General features: G+C 45.1%; 1 protein-coding gene across 4 annotated transcripts in view; it reads right to left on the bottom strand.

Annotated features, from left to right (window-relative positions):
• LOC114842173 (neuroligin-2-like) overlaps positions 1-18,370 on the bottom strand; it is a 315,730-nt gene that overhangs the window by 265,897 nt on the left and 31,463 nt on the right. For all 4 annotated transcript variants that reach the window (XM_029127784.3, XM_055506120.1, XM_055506121.1 and 1 more), the window contains one exon: positions 99-867. In XM_029127784.3, the coding sequence (XP_028983617.1) occupies positions 99-606 (508 nt within the window). In that variant the 5' untranslated portion in view covers positions 607-867. The remainder of the gene's footprint in view (positions 1-98; positions 868-18,370) is intronic.

Here is an 18,370-nt window from a genome sequence, read left to right as displayed (position 1 = left end):
TATACCACAATTTTTTACAGTACAGTTATGCTTCTTGCTTCTCCCCATCACACCCCCCACCGACCCCCACAACCCTTCATTTAATACTGTTTACTCACCATCCTCTGTGGGCACGTAGACGTTGAGGTAGAGGCAGTCCTCGCTCTGGTTCTGGATGTAGCCCGCTGCCACGTCCAAGTTGTCTGTGAACCACACAGGCAGCATTATCTCTGGGAGCACACCGTGGACATTCTGAGGGCACACGGGCGCAAACTGGGTAGCGTTGCGGATCTCCTGCCAGGATCCGGGGGCTTCGGGTGGCTGAAAACGTCGGTCGCCAATGGGAGCTGTGGCGTAGGGGACACCCAGGTACTGCTCCACGGGGCCCAGGATCTCATTGTTCAAGTCTTTCTTGATGCCTCTGAGCTTGCCGTAGTTGGTGGTGACAATCGGGTGTTTGGAAGGGTCCGATTTCTGGCTCGAGGCCAGGCTAAGGAGCAGGAGGAGTCCCAGGACACCCATCAGGCACCAGTCTGTCATGAGGCAAAGGGGATGTGTCCTAGACGACAAACCCCGCCGACTCTGTTTACTCAGAACAAGTGGAAAGGGGTACATGGCTGGATTCATGACCACCTGCTTTCTGTCAGTTTTATTGGGCGGTGATCTTTTTTTATTGAATGCGGATTCCAAGTATAAGATGATGACTGTAACAAGTGTGTTCAAGGCCAGGGGCGCTGAGGGAGGGCGAGATGTTGGGGTAAAGACGTCTGTGCCAGGTTAGTGTAGGTTCTGAGCAATGGCTAACCAAAACGTGTCCCTAGCCATGGTTCTGTTGCGTTCCATCCCTCTTGGTTCCCAGTGATTGATGATTGTTTCAGCCAGTGAAGTCTGCAAAAGTACAGAACAGAAAGAAGAGAAGGGTTAAACAACAGTGATGCATATGAGATCAGCAGGACAGAGGGAGGCACGACAACAGACATTACAGCTTATCTCAAACAGAAATGTTAAATGCCGTTAGTGCAGCGGTTTCCCCTCAACTGCTGCCAAGGAAAAACATTTCTTGAAATGAAAGCAGTGGAAACAAAATCACACACTACATTTAGAGCCAGTATTGTTGAGATCCAGTCAACAGGCTTCATTTTGGAACCATTTTATGCGGTGATCAATGTGTTTCGCCTCACTTCATTATATCAGAGGCACAATAACGCAGCTCTGCAGCAGGTACAAAGGGAAGTCTAATGCAAACCATCAGAACATTTTATTCCTTCAATATTTCACAGCATAACAACAACGTATACTTGTTTTTGTGTTAGATGCACGTTTCTACATAACTCAAAAGTATCATTCATGACAAGTCTAAATTGGACTTCATCTTCCTGCTTTGCTGGCCTGCACAAGGACATGGATGAAATCCCTTGTAGTAAACGGTTTTCAACCTGCCAGCTTATTCCCAACATGCACACATCTCTGAGTAAAGCCAATGTGCTGCAGCCAATGTTGTCACGCCACACCGGTCTCCATCTAGCAGCACCGCCCAGTGTTTAGAGTTATTGTTTTATTCAAGGCTGTGAAGCTGATTCTAGAAAATGACAGTACAGTAGACACTGGATCAGAAGAGGAGCAGAGCCTAGAGATTAGGGTGAGCCTTTCACTGCCCAGTAAGGTCGAAGGTCAATAATGCTCGCCCGTAAGCTGCTTACAGCAGCCTTTCGGGCAACATGCAGAGCGCAAAGACACACACATGCACACAGTAAGCCTTAATTGAGCCACACATGAATGAGTGCCCACACACTGTACAGTCATTCATGTAATCTACTGTGCGAATGTGCAAATCCCCATGTAACAGAGCCAACGTCAGAAATGCAAGAGGCAGGAAGGAGATTATGGCGTCATAACATTGTTGGCTGGTGTTATGTAACGCAACAGAAAACAGACAGACCTTAGGAGTAATAAAGACACGCACACGCGCACACACACACACACACACACACACACACACACACACACACACACACACACACACACACACACACACACACACACACACACACACACACACGCTTTGGTCTTATCAGATTTCTACCTCTTCCTCGAGCTTTATCAGCATGTCCTAATTGTCCCATTTAAAGTCATCATTAACCATGTTATTCCATCGCCTGCACTTTTGTTGTCTTATTTCTCTCTTTCCCACTGCTGGTAAAGCTATCTCAATTTAAAAGTATGAGACTTAAGTGTCTTGAGGCAAGAAGACAGATAATTAGAATCTATAGGCTGATGAGTTTCACTCATGCTGATGCAACACATACACATACGCAGGCTCACTCGTGTGACACTAAGCTTTGTTTTCCTGTACTCCTCACAGGGAGGATCCCCAGTATTATATATTGTGGTAAAAAGAGATTTATGTTCTTTCAAAGGGGAGTAATTGAGTCCATAGCATTCACAATCACTTATTGTCTTCCACTGGTGCAACGCGTTTAGCCTAAATATACTGGTGCCTGCCTTTGTTCCTTGCAGCGTGGACTTTGTTCGTCTGCCCACGCGCCAATGTGAGCGTCTGGATGCGCGTCCTCTCACAGAGAAACGGGCGGCGAGATGTGCGCTCTAATTAAACCAGGGAAAGTCTGGAGGCCGGCCTGCCTGCCTTGCACTGTGCTCAGGGACGAGGCCTCCACCCACACGTACACGCACCCCATCCACCACCAAACTTTCATCCCCCGAAACGCATGAAAGAGACTTGGAGATGGAGAGACGAGGGAGACGAAGACGGAGCACGAAAAAAGGAGCGGCGACGGAGGAAGAGTGTAAAACGGGAAAGGAGCGCGGAGATGGAGAGAAAACAAGGCCGGGCGTTAATGAAAAGCTTCTCTCTGGTCAGCAGAGGCCCCTTTCGGAGTCTCTGAGTAAAAGCGACATGACGTGCTGCTTCTCTGACCCTGGAGTCTCTCAGAGAAGTGGAAATCTAATAGAGCCACGTCTCCATCTCACGCTATGGGAAGAGGGGGTCAACTAGACCCATCAATTGCAGGACTTGCTCCTCAAGCCTAGGAAGTCACAGAGGGCAGCACATGCCCAGACCAGCCAGGACACTGGTTAAAATCCGAGGCTCTGGCAAGTGGTATCCTGCCTGGAGGGACCTCCACAATTTGGGGGTACATTTGAGTGTTTAATTGCTAATTGGCTCAATTACAAGGCCTAATTGGCCCAGCTTTTCTGTGTGCAGCGGGAGAGCTTAAGTGATTGATGGAGCGAAGAGGGAGAGACGATGGGGGACTGGAGGAAGGAGAGCAGAGCATGGCAACAGGGCCACATGCTGCAGAAGAAATATACAGTACACAGGCGTGTGTTTGCTACTTGGAATGCAGGTAGCATAGATTAAGGAAACAGGTCCCCTTAAATGCTGTGCGCACACAATAGTATCTCACGCATGCACACTCATCTATGATTCAAGACATCGGGAAAATGTTTTCACTCAACGGGGGGGAGGCCGCTCGGTGGCCATCAGTGAGAGCCTCATCATTTTCCTGCACCTTTCCTCCATCTCCCGCCGTCTCTTGCTTGGTATTCCTCATTTCTGCCACAAAACGGAGAACCCCTAGAGGCCAATACAATAGTAAAAAAGTTATTTTTTCAAATCCTTTACCGAAGCCTGTAATAGTGCCGGGCTGTGTGACTGTGTATCGTACCGCGTAAACACAAAAAGTTCAATCTACAATGATGAAAATGTTTCAATTGACCTCACATTATAGAAACGAGGGAGAAACCGGGCCTTTAGGAAACATTTTAGAGGCCTTGGCATCAAGCTTCAGGACTGTGCAGGATGCAAGGCTAAAATCTGCTGCTCTCCAGTGTGTCAACGGGTCAAATTAGCCTCTCAGCCGAAGCCACTTAGTCAATCACTGTATTCGGACCTTGCCTGCAAACAAACAGCAGTTGATGACGCATTCATTTTTATTCGACCCAAAGCCAGGCGACAGTAATGTCGCCATCTCCTTCCTGCTGCAAAGCAAACGACTGCTGAGGAAACACCAGAGAGCAGAGCAGCTAAATACTTTTCACTGAGGTGCAGAGAGCAGAATGATTGAACTGTCAGGAGATTGGCAGAGCGCAAATAAGGGCGTTAAAAGAAGAGATAAAACAATGCAGCCCAATGCCTCAGCAACTCGCAGGCTCAGCAAGATAACGTGTGTACACAACGCAACGTACACTCCAGGAGAAGGTAAACAATTCAAATCAAATTGTCTGGCAGACAAATCCAAATCAAAGTAACCCACTCACTGGAGAGAAGTTAAAGCAGCAGCGTGAAACTTTCAGTTCATCACACTGTATCATCACTTAGCACAAGGATGGAGGACAAAGTAAATATCCAGTCATTCCCACTGTGTCATCTGGATTAAAGGGGCAGTTCAACGGAGGCGGCGGCGGGGATGATTAAGACTAGCATATTTACATGCTAGTCGGGTATTTATGCTAAGATAAGCTAATTGAACAACAAACTAAGAACAATACACGCAGAGCAGAAGGAGACGGCAGCCAACGTTCCCATTCAAATGACTGCTGACGTAACACAACATGAGAGACTATAATATAATGTCACACTCAATTAGCATAGTCTTTGTTATACTTGAGGATCCTATTGTCATAAAGTTAATTATGTGGGTTAAGATTTATTTAAGACAGCTTGGCACAAAAAAAAGTCTTTTGTAAGTTACTGTCACAACAACAATAACAAAGCTGTGAGGCCAATAAAACATGTCGCTGCGTTGGACGGCATTGTCTCCTCAACGTAAGTGCAGCACCCTTCTATGGTGCAAATGCTTGTTTACTGTATGTGCTTATTGTATCAACTAGTATTAACATAATAAATACGACCACTGGCTATGACCTTTAATGAGTTGACAGTCAAAGGAAAATGAACTTTTATAAGCTTCACTATTTACTATACAGACAATTAAGCGCGTTCGTTAAGCATTGACGGCGATTTAGTGAATGTGTTCCTTTGTCTATGTATAAGAAACGCTTGTTAATTGCAACAACTCTCCCCACAGATTTTATTGCGCACATTAAGGCCTGTCCTTTATTCTGCGGATCTCTCCTCTCGCGTTCGTTGGGAAGACGGGCCGCTTCGCTGCTCACATTAAGGCAGGAAGTACATAAAGTGCTAATGATTTTTGTGTTTTCTACAGCAACTCTTCTTTATCTTTGCTGCAAGGAGTGTTCGGCGCCACTTCAAGTGCCGTCACAGGGCCTTCCTGCAATTAACCTGCCTTTTATCATCCATATGAAGGCCATGCCTCAGCTCCCGGCGACTGATGTGTGATCGGTGGCTGTAAATGAAACTGCACCGATTTGGAAGGAATTAGGCAAAACAAAAGCTTTACAGCGCGCATGACACACATACTTTCATAAGCAGAATGTGATGATTTAGCAAACAAAAAAAAAGTTTTCAAAGTTGTCCTGCAGTGGAGACATCAGCCTAGAGATCACCCTCCTCGATTCAACTCCATCACCATGCTGGCACATAGCTTACCAAGCACAATCTAAATCCTACTAAAACCAATTCCAGCCAATTCTCCTCCAATACAGCTCCAGGATCACCCACTTCAACCTCCCCAGTAATTGCTTGCCACCTCTCCTTCAGTCACTCAGCAGGTTGTGCGGGTGAATGCACAAATTTTAAAACACCTACTGTACAGTGCACCAAATAAACCAGGTTTATTTATAATACGCTGGGTTGTATTGTGCATTTTAGTTGACTAAGGAATTCCACATTTGTTGTTTGTGTGTGCCTTTGTTTAAATGTTGAATGGTGATTGGTTGAACACAGGAGGGCTGTATCATCCCTGCATATGCTAAATGAATACGAGTAGATGCAGCAGTGTGTGTGTTTGTGTTTTTATGTTTTCCATCCTGCTGACAGCCTCGGTGTGGGCTCCGAATAGAAAAGAGCCATCGGGCAGGTCAGTGCTCACTCAGGATCCTGTCAAGCCTGTATTTTTATTATTTTTAATGCCTGCATTCCTCTCTGTGTAGTAAAGACCATACTTGCCAAAGCTTAAGAAAGCAGGTTTGGTACAGACGAAGGAATGTTAAGAACGGCCCAATCAACTAATCAATCAATTAACATTTAGTGCTTCATGAAAGTACTATATTTATGTTCTGAATTCACAAAAAATGCCCATCAAAATGCTACCATTTCTAATATATATCATTTCACTTATACTGTACCTCTTTGGGGATCGCTGGATGTTTCAGCACATTCAAATCATAAGAGCAAGTGGATTAATGTAGCACCAAAACTAGCACAGAACGTCTTCACTCACTTTTTTTAAGCCTTTGTTGGATTTAATCTCAAGTGAAGGGCTCTCTAATAAAATAAGAGCTGCAATCAGGCAGAAACTTAGTTAATAAGACTTGCTGTCATTATTAGTCGATCAAGTGATTAACACGTTGCTGCTGTTCAGACCTTCACACTGACCTCTGAAGTTTGAAATAATTTTTTACACTGGTTTGTAAGAGGCCCAGAATTTAATTTTTGGAATGTTTTTATTTACATAGTGTCAACATTGTAAGCATCATCTAAATGAAGTCGCTGGAGGCATATTACAAGATTTTGTACGTCTTCCTCTGGATGCACAAAAGGCTTTGCACAACTTAGCACAGCCTACGTGTTAAATCATTGAACTTCCTCAGTCTCTGTTTTATAGTATATTGATCAGACATATAGATTGCATGCAAATGTATTTAAATAAAATCCTAGGACTGTATCTTAGTTCGCAACAGGTACAAGAGACTAAAGTATTTATTGGAAACAAGTGATTCCATTTTTTATTTCTTTAAGTTGCATTGATTTACACAAAGTATTTTATAGGAAAATCTTCTGTAAGAACATTTGCAACATTTGCAAGGAAACTGTATGAAGCTCTATCTACCTTTATACACTGCTCTTTGTCTTTTCTCCTTGTCTTGACCACTCACTCCTCCTCGAGACTGGACTGGTCTGACAGTGGGAGAGAATGGGCTGATAGACTGCCAGCAGCAATACAGACACAATGGGAGGATAGAATAGAGAAACAAGGTGGGCAGACGTAGCAGAAGGAGTGTGTTGGCTCTGTCAGTGCACTTGACAACACAGCGATATACACACACACACACATACACATCGAGGGTGGCAAGCGCCGATATGAGACTGAGGTGTGTATGTGTAGGGGGGGAGGGGTTGCCGGGGTTACGGACCACCGGAGTGTAAAATTGGAAACAATGTGTCGGCAAGAGTTAAAAGCAAATATTTACAAGGCTTTAATTTGCATTGGGAGCAGCCAGTTTCTGGCGTGGGTCAGCGCGTCTACGGCGGGAGCGAAGAGCACGGAGGGGCACGGGTGGTAATTAGACAGACAGCGCTAGATTAATCACACGCTGACAGCCGAGCCTCACAGTCAGACGCCTGCACCATCACGAGCCAGACTCCGTCCCATTACTCGTCTGGATCACTTTGAGACAAAGCCCAGGTCCGACTTTCATAAGTTTCCTCTATTCTAATTAATACATACAAACATTTGGACTCGCTGCCCTCCTGCCACGCTCTAATCGCCTGCCGCCCCCTCTATAAGTATAAATCACTAGTTCTAACCCTCCCCCTGCAACATCTCCTCCAGTGGAAGCATCCAGGAGAGGCAGAGGACGGCGTGGTCCTCGCCCAAGGGAAGCAGCGCCTGTGTAGCCTGGAGGACACAAGCGCTGCTCAGTAAAACCGGAGCGGGAGGGGAGAAGACAGAGTAGTTGGCTGAGAGCGGCGCCATTAAACACGTACCATATATCATAAATATTTTACCGTCTCCTAAGTGGTTTTGACCTTGGATCAGAGTACTGTAGGTTAAGGCACACTATGGGAAAGACATGAGCAGAGTTATAAAATGTGGAAGAGTGTCTTACAGTGGTAATTAAATTTACTTGAACTTTCTTTTAAAGGTCGTCCCCGTGATTAAAATCCTACTTTACCTTTAGATTTCAGCAGGTGGGTTTATTACTCTGAGTCTGACGGAAGACTGTTTATTAAAAACACAACTTCTACGGAGCATGTTGTAAAAAATTCCATGACAATGCTAAACCTAATTATTTTGTTTACTTCAGGTGAGTGAGTGTAGTTCGTCTAGACTCTCTCTCAAGACAGAGCACAGCGCATTTCACTTTACATCAAGTTGAGCTTTGGTGGGCTGTGACAGGCGAATATGTAGCACCAGTCAGCAGTCTCGACAGTGCTGACCTTTGGAAGGAATGGAGAGTCAGAGTCACAGATGGAGAAACCTATTGCAGCAGCTGTGTTGCACCATCCACAGGTACTTTAAAGTCCTCTAAGAAATGATCCGAAGACAGCGCACAATGTAAATGAAAATGCAAGACAACAACACTGGGGAATTGAATTTTTTTTCAAAGTATGTCTGCCTTGAATTTGACTTTGATGCATGAATCATGTTTCAAAAAAAAATCTAAAATAGCCTGGTGGAAAAACTCAACAAATCATACGTCACGCAGGCAAACAGTTCAAGAATAATCACCACTGCGGTGAAAGATACAGAAACTAAAACAGGCTTCAACCAGTAAACTAATGCTGCTGAAGGGAAACTGGTTTGTTGTGAACCACAGTGGCGAAATAAAGAACACGTAGGTCCCTGGGACAAGCTGTAGCACCGCCGATGAATGTCAGTCGTGGCTTGAAGCCACACACTTGATAAGCAGAAAGGCACTTGGATTTCGCTTAAAGACAGACAGGGAGTCACGTCCTGAGACTGATAAAAGCTTCCATTAAAATATTTACTTAGGGGATCAGAGAGGCAGGACAAGCTGCAGAGGCGTCTAAACCTGCAATTTCTCCAGCGATATCCAATTTAGCCCCACGAGGGGACGCCTTAGATGAAAAGTCTAAAAAAATACGGGCAGTCGGACGTCACGGATGAAAGAACGCGGGGAAACGTCCTCGTGCAAGACATCTACGGTAGACACGTGCATCCTCCCGCCAGTGGCCATGCTCCAGAGTGGAGACTGTTAAAAGGCCAGCTGAGGACATGACACTGACGAATAAAGTCGGTTCCATTTGGCTGGTAATGACCGCCTATGAACCTTGAGTGAGAGCGATATACATAGAGATGAATGGCGCGAGAGCGAGAGCGAGGGAAGGGGGCGGGGGGGGGGGGGGGGGGGGGGGGGTTTTGGAGATGTGCCATCTTGATCTAGTTGTCTCTGACAGATGGCCAGTGTGACACAGGAGCATCTCCCGACCGCTCCCCCAGTGAAAGGGCCCGTCCACAGCGGCCGCCTCGCCTCCCTACCTGTTGTTTTCCTGCGCAGCCTCTTCTATTTTAGTCCTCAATTAATTTCACTCGACGCAGAGTGGGAGTCTGCGCGCCGCATCCTTCTGAAGCCGAGCAGAGGTCGAGGGATGAATATCAAAAGAAAGGCCACGGCGCGCATAATCCTCAGATTATAATCAGTATTATTAATAACAAGTTGCAGCGGATAAACATTCCTCCTCTCCCCCCCGGATCTTTCTTCCTCTTCATTTCTATGTGCCTCGCCCCCCCCCTCCGCTGACAACTAACATGAGTAATGAATATTCATCAAGCCCATTAATCTATAGCTGAACTCATCCAAAGGAGGCGTGTTTGTTTTACGGCTGGGGGAGAGCCGACGGAGGACGATGGGCCCAACGATCGGCGCTCATAGTCGGGATCCGGGCGACGGAAGCATGGGCTTCGGTACCTGCAGGGCTCACAGCTCCACTGACGTCTGCAGAGACCCTCCTGCACCTCTTTAGCTGCTGCAGGGGCTTTCTGGCAAAAGCGCGCCTCAGTTTTGTCTCCTCCCTCCTCGCCCGCCGCCCGTTCCTCCTCCTCGTTCCGCAGCCGCCGCGCAGAACGGATGCGGCGGCATATTTCAGGCATCACAGCGGCGCGGTGCAGCACAGTGGGATATCCAACGTCTCCGTCTGCGCGTCACTGTTTCATCTCCCCCTGTGCATCTGAGGAATCAGGAGCCTTTGCCCCTCGGCTCTAGAGGAAATATAATGAGGAGCCGGTGGTGAGTGGCGGATCCCACCGCTGAGCAGTAACTGAGGTAGAGGAGGCCTGAGAGACGTGTTGTGGGTATAGGTGGGAAGACGGGTCACCTTCCATCCTGAGTGTGTGTGTGTGTGTGTGTGTGTGTGTGTGTGTGTGTGTGTGTGTGTGTGTATGTGTGTATGTGTGTGTGTGTGTGTATGAGTGTGTGTGTGCGTGTGTGTGCATGTGTGTGCGTGTGTGTGCGTGTGTGTGCATGTGTGTGCGTGTGTGTGTGTGTGTGTGTGTGTTGCCTAACACACATCTTTATCATTGTTTCTCGGTGGCTCGTGTTGTTCTTCCCACGTCTGGGTTCTGTGCTGCAATCCTTCCACCAACTGGAGCAATTAGAAGCAAACCGTTTCCGTGTGCTTGTGCGTGTTTGCCTCTCGTTAGGTTTCTTCACATGCGCCCAGAGACGCAGTGAGAAAAAAAAAAAGTAGGTTACTCTGCCCCCCCCCCCCCCTTTCATTCCCCCAGTCTCTGCGTTGTGGTGCCTCGCGTTCCACCTCTCTCCTGCCTTGTCGGTTCAGACACATGCAAAATGAATAAGACAGTGATGCTTGTTTGATCCGCTCTCACGGCCCGTGCCACGGTGCGAGGTGGAGGACGGGAGGAGTTTGTTTATAGGTGGAGGTGGCGCGCGTGGAGCCCCTTTTTAGGCGGTGACGGCTGCAGCCATCGTGCCCGGGCTCCATCTTCATCCACTCTACTCCTGCAACTGCCCCACTTCTCCACTCTCTTCATCTTAGCTCCGTGTCTTCCCTTTAGCCCTCACCCCCTCTTTTCTTTCTCCCCTGGGTACAATTTTCCCTAAGATGTATTACACACTCAGTACTCCTCTGCTCTTCTTCCTGAATCTTGTGCATGTGTGGGAAGGCAGCCACAACCCTCTGACAGCAAAGATAGCACAAATCCCATGATCATAAACCCATAATACTGCAAATATGAATAATTGCTCTTATAGGCCAACAGTAGGTGCTGCTTCTCACTGTTACAGTTTTTTTTTATTCTTGATTACATAGATTACACAGACATTTTTATTCAATAGCAAAATACTGTCAGATAAATTTTGAGAGAATCTGCCATTGTAACTTTGGACCATATACTAGACTTTAGCCTTGTGCCAAATTGAGAGCACACTCAGTTCTCGACTGCAGTTTGTTGGTATATAAAAATAAATGTGTCCTTTGTGGAAACGCTAATCACAGGAGGAGTCATCCAGTCCCACAAAGGGTGGGCATCGGTCCCGCACAACACACCAAACGCCACGGCTGAAGTCAGGGAGTGATTCTGCATTATGGCCGCCGGCTGCTCTGAGGCGCTGTAATTAATTACAGGCCAATAATTAAGGCTGGGCAGTCGCTGAGCAGAACAGGGGAAGTCAACAGTTGATCCGGGGTCCGTCTACGGCCTCTGAGCCCTCTGCCGCGCTGGCACCTGCTCTCAGGCTGCGGAAGCTACAGAACCGGCTGCTGGCAGGAAAAACTGGGTGACACGGGCTGTTAGGAAAGGGAGGGGAGAGGGGCTCAGAGCTTCCGGACAGGGTGGTTGATTCACAACAATACGCCGGCGTCAGCCGCCGGCCTCGTGGGATTACTGAACTGCGGTCCCGTGATTCATCGGCTTTATTCCACTCCAGCTCGATAGCTTTGTGACTGGAACGCAGGCACTCCCTCATACAGTGGATGTGCAGAGTGAACAGGTGGGCGAACAAACCGAGTATACGCAGGGGTCGCAGTAGCGCGGAGCAGGTTGAGTATGTTCACGCATCAACAGCCTATTGTTTGTTTGCAGCCTGTGAAACAAATTCAATTGCTGATTAAATGTGAAAATGAAAATGTGTCTCCGCAGAGACGAGACACATGATCAAAGATCCATCTTTTGCACATAAAGACTGAAACATTTCTTTTAGGTTTTAGGCAGATTCTATTCTTATCAAAACTATTTATACACATTCTGCAAACGCTGTTTTAAAAGACAGACTAGACTATTTATGTCAGCATTTACTACCTGCTAGCATACAGTTGGAGAACAATTTACACATCTGCACAAGCTCATGTTTCTTCTCTGTACTGTAATTCCATCTGTACAGTTAATTATCTGAAGAGTTAGTAGTTGTTTGTAATCTAAAGCTGTCATATTGTAAAGATTTGTACATGCTTCCATTTATAAAAAGCATTCATTTCAAACTATACCCGGTTATGGTTAGTCCCATATCATTATCTGATGGGTAAGTATTGAAGTGCATCAATTAACGACAGCATCACCACTTTTAAAACTGTATAATTACAGATCATAGTGGACTAATAGATGCATGACAGAAATCAGTAAAAGGGCCATTAATGGCCAGCGTCAGTGAGAGGCGTCTGCTGCTTCACCAGCTTCTTCCCAGGGAGATCCTACATTACAGCTTACATCCACACAGTCCAAAATAGCATCTTATCACTCGCCTGTCAGGCTCAGCCCTCTTCTATAAATGTACCTTTCACACCTCTCGCCAATAAGAGGAAATTGCCAAAATATTAAGTGCTCATCACATCAGCGTTTCATCAATGTAACACTCCTCTCATCCACCCCCACTGTTTATCCTGCCGCTCTCTGCGAACTCTGCCTCACAACCCATTCATTGGTTTGGGATCGCTAGCATCTGGTAGACTTGCTCAAAAGCACACAGAGCGCTTATTTGCATAGCGCTTTCCAGATGTGTCCCCAGTTGAGATCATGCTCATTTGTTTTGCCAAATTAGGAGCTTGTGTTTTTCTTTTAGCATTTTGTATTGTTTTCTTGTTTCTCAGGGAGGGATTTTCCTTCCCTTTAGTTGTAATCCTGCTGTTGTACACTGAGTGAGAGGCAGAAAGAGGCAGACCCAAAACCATTTGGAGCATTTGGTTCCTTCTGAACAGCATTGCGCAGTATCATAATTAAGTAGTGCCCCGAAAAGCAAGGTCTTCCTACCAAACTGTGTGTGTTTATGTATATCTGTGTGAGCCATTTGCCATCACCCCGCCCACTCACATATGGCTTACCTTCTGCTCCCAATAATTCAGGCAGAGCTCAGCTTTGAATTAACATACACTGTAGATATAAATACCTGTTTTCAAACAGCGTCGTTCCATTCAGTGTTTATTTAAAGACAGTTGTAATTTTTATAAACAAAGGCAGAGGGCAAGAAACTGTGATGTTTAAATTTGATGTGATGTCAAGGAAAATACTTTGAGACATGCCTATTCTGGTACCTAGACCACCCCAGAATATAAACTACTGTAGAACAGATGTAGTGTAGAGCCTTTAGTTATTACTGTAGCCCTTATTACATTGTAAATGTATCCATTGCTTTGAACAGCAGCTGAGGCACTTTTCATACTGTGAATTTGTCCTGTGTTGACCCTTTCAAAAATGTATAAAAATTTCAAAAAAGAGTCTTTTACAGTAATGTGTGTGAATGAATAAAAGGTAATAAAAAGTCTTAAAAGCATATCAGTGGGAAGACAGCAAATGAACAGTTGTTGAACATGTATGTGTTGGCTTGGAGTGTATTTGATGCCAACGTATTATGACAGCTAGACCACTGGGTCAGGGAATCTCTGAAAGCCCAGGTCTTGTGGGGTGATCCCACAGTAAGTACCACTAATGGTTCAAGGAAGGACACCTGGTGAACGGGTGAACTAGCGTCAGCGTGGCCAAGGCTTACCGATGCACCATGGGAGCAAAGATAGGATGTCTGGTCTAATCCCACAAAAGTCACGCTGGCTATGATTGACAACAGTCAAAATACACAGTACATCACAGCGTGCTGTGTAGCTGCAGATCAGCCCAAGTTGACCCTTGTCCATCACTGACGAAACATGAGAACATGACCGGAACATCAGCAGCAGGAGGTACAGTACAGTCTAAATCCATTGCCTTTTACAGTGTCTATAGCTGGATGACTGCTACCTAGTAAAACGATGCCTCCAAAAGCAAATTTAATCATCTCATCTTCTGGGACTCCTGGGTTCTGGTACCAATATACCAGAGAACACCAATACCAATATACCAGAGAACATCTTAAAGCTGTTTGGCATGAAAGAGCGACCGTGACAATTCTCTTAATGTTGTGGTTAGTTTTTGCTTAGTTTACTTTAAGTAAACAACAAATTGACTAGCGGCATCGCTATTTCTTGGGGGGACAACGAAATAGTTTTAGTTGCTTTAAGTTAGGGAGACAATTGTTATCATTGCAAGATCACTAGAATCATTATGGTCTCTTTACACAAAAAAGTCTTTATATGAACCAAACACCAGCGCTTCGACAAGAGACATTCTTCTTTCACACTTGAGGTTTGCTGTGTCTCAGCTGTGCACAAAGGTTCAAGTTAATTTTTAAATACACTATACTGCCAAAAGCATTCGCTCAACTGCCCTGACTCTTTTGGGAAGACTGTCCACAAGGTTTAGGATCATGTTTATGGGAATTGTTAACCATTCCTCCAGAAGCGCATTTGTGAGGTCACACACTGATGTTGGACTAGAAGGCCTGGCTCTCAATCTCCGCTCTAATTCATCAAGGTGTACTATCGGGTTAAGGTCAGGCCAGTCAACACACAACGCACACCACTGCATCCAATGCTTTGAATTGCACTTGGTGATGTACAGCACAGTACTGTACAGTATGGCTTGGATGCAGCTGCTTGGCCATGGAAACCCATTCCATACAGCTTTCTGCGCACTGTTCTTAAGCCAGTCTTTAGGCTATATGAAGTTTGGAGGTCTGTGGGAATTAACTCTGCACGAAGTTGGAGACCTCTTCGCACTATGTGCCTCAGCACCTGCTGACCCTGCTCTGTCAGTTTACGACCTAGCACTCCGTGGCTGTGCTGTCGTTTCCAAACGCTTCCGAATTCTTTTAATACAGCTGACAGTTGATTGACGAATATTAAGTAGCAAGGAAAGTTCTTGACTGAATTTGTTGCACAGGTGTCATCCTATCAACGTTCCACGCTGGATTTCACTGAGCTCCTGAGACCCATTCTTTTACAAATGTTTGTAAAAACATTGCTTGATTGGTGCTTGATTTTATACATCTGTGGCCATGGCAGTGATTGCAACACCTGATTCCGATTATTTGGATGGGTGAGAGATGGGCAATATATTGTAGATCTAAATATGAAACCAGCACAATCTATTTAGATCTCCTGTGTAAAAAACTGTAGCTAACATTACAATAATTTAGACACAGTATTAGCACAATGCTTAGTTTAACGATCAAAGATAAATAATTTTTGTTTAATGTTACATGTACTAAAAGAATGGCAGACATCTCTTTAAATGTGTAACGGTGCCACAGATTTGTATTTAAAACAAGTTCGAAATCTATGGAAATCATTCTCTGGTGTCCGCTTCGCTTTACAATAGGCAAGGTAATCTAACAGGAGATCCTGGTAAAGCAGTGGTTAAAAGGAAATGAAGCCAGCTTTCAATTAAGACCTTAAATACTGCAGCTCATGGTAATTAATGTATGACTAGACTTTAATTAGCAGGAAGGCTGCCTCACATTAGTCTCTGTCATTCATGCTCAACTGTAGAGAACCATACATTAGCCACACAGTACACTACACAGTTCCCCTCAGTAAAAAGCACCATGCTTAACCAGGTCAAATATGGGAAAACATGGGTTCTATCCCACATGGAAACCTACTGTATGACTGTGTGAGAGTGTGTGAGTGTTTGTGTGTGTGTTGGGTTTTCTGTAGTATGGAGCGTGACGAACCAGCTCTGAGAATAATTAACCCCCATGACCCGGTCGCTGCAGTGACTGGCGACCGCTGTGACTGGAACCCCCTGTCAAATAGACTGGTCATCACAGTCCTCAGGCAGCACTGGTTGAAGAGTAGCTTTCTCACACACACACACACACACACACACACACACACACACACACACACACACACACACACACACACACACACACACACACACACACACACACACACACACACACACACACACACACACACACACACACGCACACATTGTATATAGGCAGTCAGGCAAGCAAAGACAGACAGCACACAATTGCCATGTCTTAATTAACACGTTCACCAAATCTTTACGCAACACGTCACACCTGTAAAATCGCCTCCATAGTGCTCTACACATTATACATACAGTACACGTGTACTTGCCTGCTTATGACACTTGGCACATTCTCATTCGCACCAGGCAGCAGCAATAGTACTGATGCGCACACACACACACACACACACACACACACACACACACACACACACACACACACACACACACACACACACACACACACACACACACACACACCAAAAACGCTGGCTGTTCATTAGCACCCCTGACATCTCTGACAAATTGACTCCTTTATGCGACTAGAAGTGTGTGGCAGGGTGAGGAAAGGGAGAGGGGGAGCGAGTGGAAGGCCAAAAGAAAGAGGGATCATCTCATTCACACGGTCCAAAGGAGAGTGATATCATTCTGATACACACAAAAACCTCTATCACCTATACAAAAAAAAAACCTTCTTTGTGATGAGAAGCTAAGATGGGGGAGCTGGAGAGAGAAGGAGATGAGCATTGATAAAGAAAAGCAAGGGTGTTTACTGCACTTTGCTCCACATTTATACAAACTGCATACAGGGCAATATTATCTCATGCATCATATCATTTTATAGTAATTAACTCTAAATAATGAACATGGTTATTTTGTTTAGGTATAATAATAATAATAATAATAATAATAATAATAATAATAATAATAATAATAATAATAATAATAATAATAATAATAATAATAATAATAATAATAATAATAATAATGATAAGCATTATTGCCAAGTTTGTAGAGGACAATGAATGGATTTGAATCCAGGACCAAAACAGCAACAATAAAATCCTCCACCCTCTATATTTTGCAATAAATAGTCTCACATATTAGAATTTACTAACACCCACAAAGTAAAGACTAGTAAAAAAAAATGTCAGACAAATATCTGACAAGTGCGATAATGCCGCCGTAACAGGACCCATCGCTGAATGCGTACGTGGGCTTGGTGCTGACAAAGTAACACTGTGTCTGGAGTAGCGTTACCTGTCTAACAGTTGCTGCTCCTTGTGGACTGCATTCAGGGACAGTACAGAGTGTTGGCCATTCATAGACTGAGAGGCTCCAGTGTAGTGGAGGTGGTGGTGAGGGGGCGTGCAAGCTGTGAGCGCCACGAGGAAATGCTGCATCGTTAGCGGCACTCGGCAAAGGGATAGCTCTGCCTTGAGGTCCCGCGGTGTTTATTGAGTGCACTATGACCACATGCGTTGCGTTACGGCTAAGACGTATTAGAACTGAAAAAGGAAAATGTTGGCATTGGCAAAAAAACGGCTCCTAAATTCAAGGTGAGACTCGTCTAGCTCGTGGCCTGTGTCAGAAATCCTCCTCGTACCGTAAATATAATCGGTTTGTTTCATTCTGACACAAACACATCTTGTCCGCTGTTGCCTTGCTTTCCCTGCTGCTGATTATGTCTTTTTCTTCTCGTACAGTAATGCTCTCAGCCGTCTCCTCGTTTTAGTTGCGCGTCTTAATCTCGACTGTGAGGTAAGACATGAGTCGCACTTCTGCGCTGATCACAATAAATCTGAGCATTAGAAGAAAGAAAAAAAAACACAACCTGAGGATGGCAGAGATAAATGAGACGCAGGAAATGGATGAGCGATGGGACAGTCTCACAACTCTTAACTAATTCCTTCAGTGGGGGACAACACAGAGAGCATGATTCATATCCGGCATTATGAAGAGAATGATGAATCTACCGCCGACAGGCATGCATTGTCCTCAGCCGCTGTAAAAGGCTAAGAGTACAACCAACACCCAAAACAAGCTGTAAAGTGTAGCCCACAAATACCACAGTGCCCATACAATACCACACTGATTAATGTCTGATTCAAAACCTCTGGGTGTGATATAGAGAAGGGTAGGAAAATGACTTCAATACTTCTTATTTAGTTGGATTAATATTCCAATGGGAAGAGCATAGTAGGAATTACAGTAGAACGTTGGCTGCTGATTAAAGAGAGCCAGGATTTTATCTCACTTATTCTTTGCTACAGTATGCAATTATTAAGGGGCGGTGGAAATGCATTATTTTTTATTTTTGTAGCATGTCATAATGGAGACCTGAGCTTGCAAAACCTGAGCTAAGCAGTCTGCTTTAGAGTGCTGGGTAAGTTTCCAATAGGAAAACTACAAACTACTGTTCTGGGACGACTCGTCCAGTTATATCAGTGCTACTTGCAGTA

Source organism: Betta splendens, chromosome 2 (assembly GCF_900634795.4).
Source record: "Betta splendens chromosome 2, fBetSpl5.4, whole genome shotgun sequence".
Classification (NCBI taxonomy): Eukaryota; Metazoa; Chordata; class Actinopteri; order Anabantiformes; family Osphronemidae; genus Betta; species Betta splendens.
This window is presented reverse-complemented; position numbering and strand designations above follow the sequence as displayed.